Source organism: Penaeus vannamei, chromosome 38, assembly GCF_042767895.1.
Source record: "Penaeus vannamei isolate JL-2024 chromosome 38, ASM4276789v1, whole genome shotgun sequence".
NCBI classification, from domain to species: domain Eukaryota; kingdom Metazoa; phylum Arthropoda; class Malacostraca; order Decapoda; family Penaeidae; genus Penaeus; species Penaeus vannamei.
Window position 1 is genome coordinate 25874669 of NC_091586.1, and position 2500 is coordinate 25877168.

The 2500-nt window shown below is 50.1% G+C and overlaps 1 protein-coding gene across 1 annotated transcript in view; it reads right to left on the reverse strand.

The window, feature by feature from the left end:
• LOC113817632 (aminopeptidase N) overlaps nucleotides 1-2500 on the reverse strand; it is a 30426-nt gene that overhangs the window by 3197 nt on the left and 24729 nt on the right. The window contains exons 13-14 of the mRNA XM_070115854.1: nucleotides 1943-2124; nucleotides 846-1016 (exon numbers count right to left, since the gene is read on the reverse strand). Of these exons, the coding sequence (XP_069971955.1) occupies nucleotides 846-1016; nucleotides 1943-2124 (353 nt within the window). The remainder of the gene's footprint in view (nucleotides 1-845; nucleotides 1017-1942; nucleotides 2125-2500) is intronic.

Here is a 2500-nt window from a genome sequence, read left to right on the forward strand (position 1 = left end):
AAAAAAAAAAAAAATTAACATACTTTCCACCCTTTGCAAAAAAAAAAAAAATAATAATAATAATAATAATAATAATGATAAAAATAATAACATTTAAAAGAATGGCAGTCACATTCATCCACTCCCGAAATAATGAATACAAAATAATCTCATCACAAAATTCCCCCCAAATCTCCACTCTATTCACCAAATAACAAAAAAGAAACAAAACAAACAACAATAAAACAAAATAGATTACAACAAACGAACATCGAAAAACCACTGCAAGCAATCTATTTATAATCCCTTGGTCAGCCAAAAACCCTAAATGAAAAAAAAAAACATTTACTAAAGGGACTCTGGGTCTTATGCACATAGAACCATTTAAATTGCAATCAGATTTTAACATTGCATTTCCATTTTTGAAATTTTGGAAAATCGACCAAGTGGGTTTTTAGAAATGGGGGGATAAATTATGATTATTTATGTGTTGTGAGAGGGTTTTGAGTGAAGAGATGCTTGTATATATATATATATATATATATATATATATATATATATATATATATATATATATATATATATATATATATATATATATATATATATATATATATATATATATAGTATGGGCTCGTATATAAATAAGATTTCAAATTCTCCCCCCCCCCCCACAAAAAAAACATACAAAACATTTTTAAAAATATGAAAAAGTCAGATATTTAAATGGCAAAATAATAATGATAGAAAATGAAAGGAAGAAAGAAAAAAAGAGAATAGAAAGAAAAGAAAAGAAAAGAAAAAAAATATATATATACCTATATACATATACATATATATACCCTTCACCACCCACAAGCACTCACCTCGCCAGCAACCAGACTTCCTCCGTGCATCCGAGTGCCGAGAGGAGCACGGACTTCTCTGACGCCAAATTGGCACTCAGGTACATGTCCCAGGCGGCACCCCATTCCTCTTCCCCGCCGGCAGCGATGGCACTGCAGTACACCGTCGACTTCAGGTTCGGGGACACGTCACTGCAGGAGGAGGAGGAGGAGGAGGAGGGAGGAGGGGGGAGGGAGGAGGAGGGGGGAGGAGGAGGAGGGGGGGAGGGAGGGGTGGGGGGGATGGAGGAGGATGGGGGAGGGAGGAGGAGGAGGAGAAGGATGAGGGAGGAGGAGGAGGAGGATGGGGGAGGGAGGAGGATGATGATGGGGGAGGGAGGAGGGGAAGGAGGAGGAGGAGGAAGATGGAGGAGGGAGGAGGAGGATGGGGGAGGGGGGGTGGGGATGGAGGAGGAGGAGGGGGGGTGGGGATGGGGGAGGGAGGAGGGAGGAGGAGGAGGAGGAGGAGGAGGAGGAGGAGGAGGAGGGGGGGAGGGAGGAGGAGGAAGAGGAGGATGGGGGATGGAGGAGGAGGAGGAGGAGGAGGAGGAGGAGGAGGAGGAGGAGGGGGGAGGAGGAGGGAGAGGGAGGAGGGGGTGGAGGAGGATGGGCGGGAGGGAGGAGGATGGGGGAGGGAGAGGAGGATGGGGGAGGGAGAATGGGGAAGGAGGGAGGAGGAGGAGGAGAAGGATGAGGGAGGAGGAGGAGGAGGATGGGGGAGGGAGGAGGATGGGGAAGAGGATGGGGAGGATGGGGGAGGGAGGAGGAGGAGGAGGAGGATGGGGGAGGGGGGGTGGGGATGGAGGAGGAGGAGGGGAGGGAGGAGGGAGGAGGAGGAGGAGGAAGAGGAGGAGAAGGGGGGAGGGAGAGGGAGGAGGATGGGGGATGGAGGAGGAGGAGAATGGGAGAGGAAGAGGAGGAGGAGGAAGGGATGGGTTGGTTTTGAATATAGTTTTGATTTGATAACAAACTCCCAAATAACAAACCCCATTAAAACAAACACCCCATATAACGAACCTCCCTTATAACAAACCCCCAAATAACAAACCCCCTTATAACAAACACCCCATATAACGCACCTTCCATTATTAATCCACTCCTCAAACTGGAGGACCGACCGATCCACGCAGTCCACATAGCCGAGGCCACACGTCCACCTCAGAGCCATCGCGCGCTTGTACTGGTCCAGATGTGGTCCTTGAAGGTCGTCCTCGAAGCCGACCGAGTTGTACAGGGGAATGAGCAGGTGAAGGAGGTATTGCTGGAAGAGGGAGAGGGTAAGGGAGGGGGGTGAGATGGAAGATGGGGGAGGGGGGAGGGGGGGAGGGGGGCTGAGATGGAAGGTGGGTAAGGGTGAGGGGGAGGGTAAGGAGGGGGGTTGAGATGGAAGATGGGGGAGGGGGGAGGGGGGGAGGGGGGCTGAGATGGAAGGTGGGTAAGGGTGAGGGGGAGGGTAAGGAGGGGGGTTGAGATGGAAGGTGGGTGAGGGGGAGGGGGGGGAGAGGGGGGTGAGATGGAAGGAGGGTGAGGGGGAAGGGGAGAGGGGGGTGAGATGGAGGGTGGGTGAGATGGAAGGTGGGTGAGGGGGAGGGTGAGAGGGAGGGTGAGATGGAGGCGGGGTAAGGGGGGTGAGATGG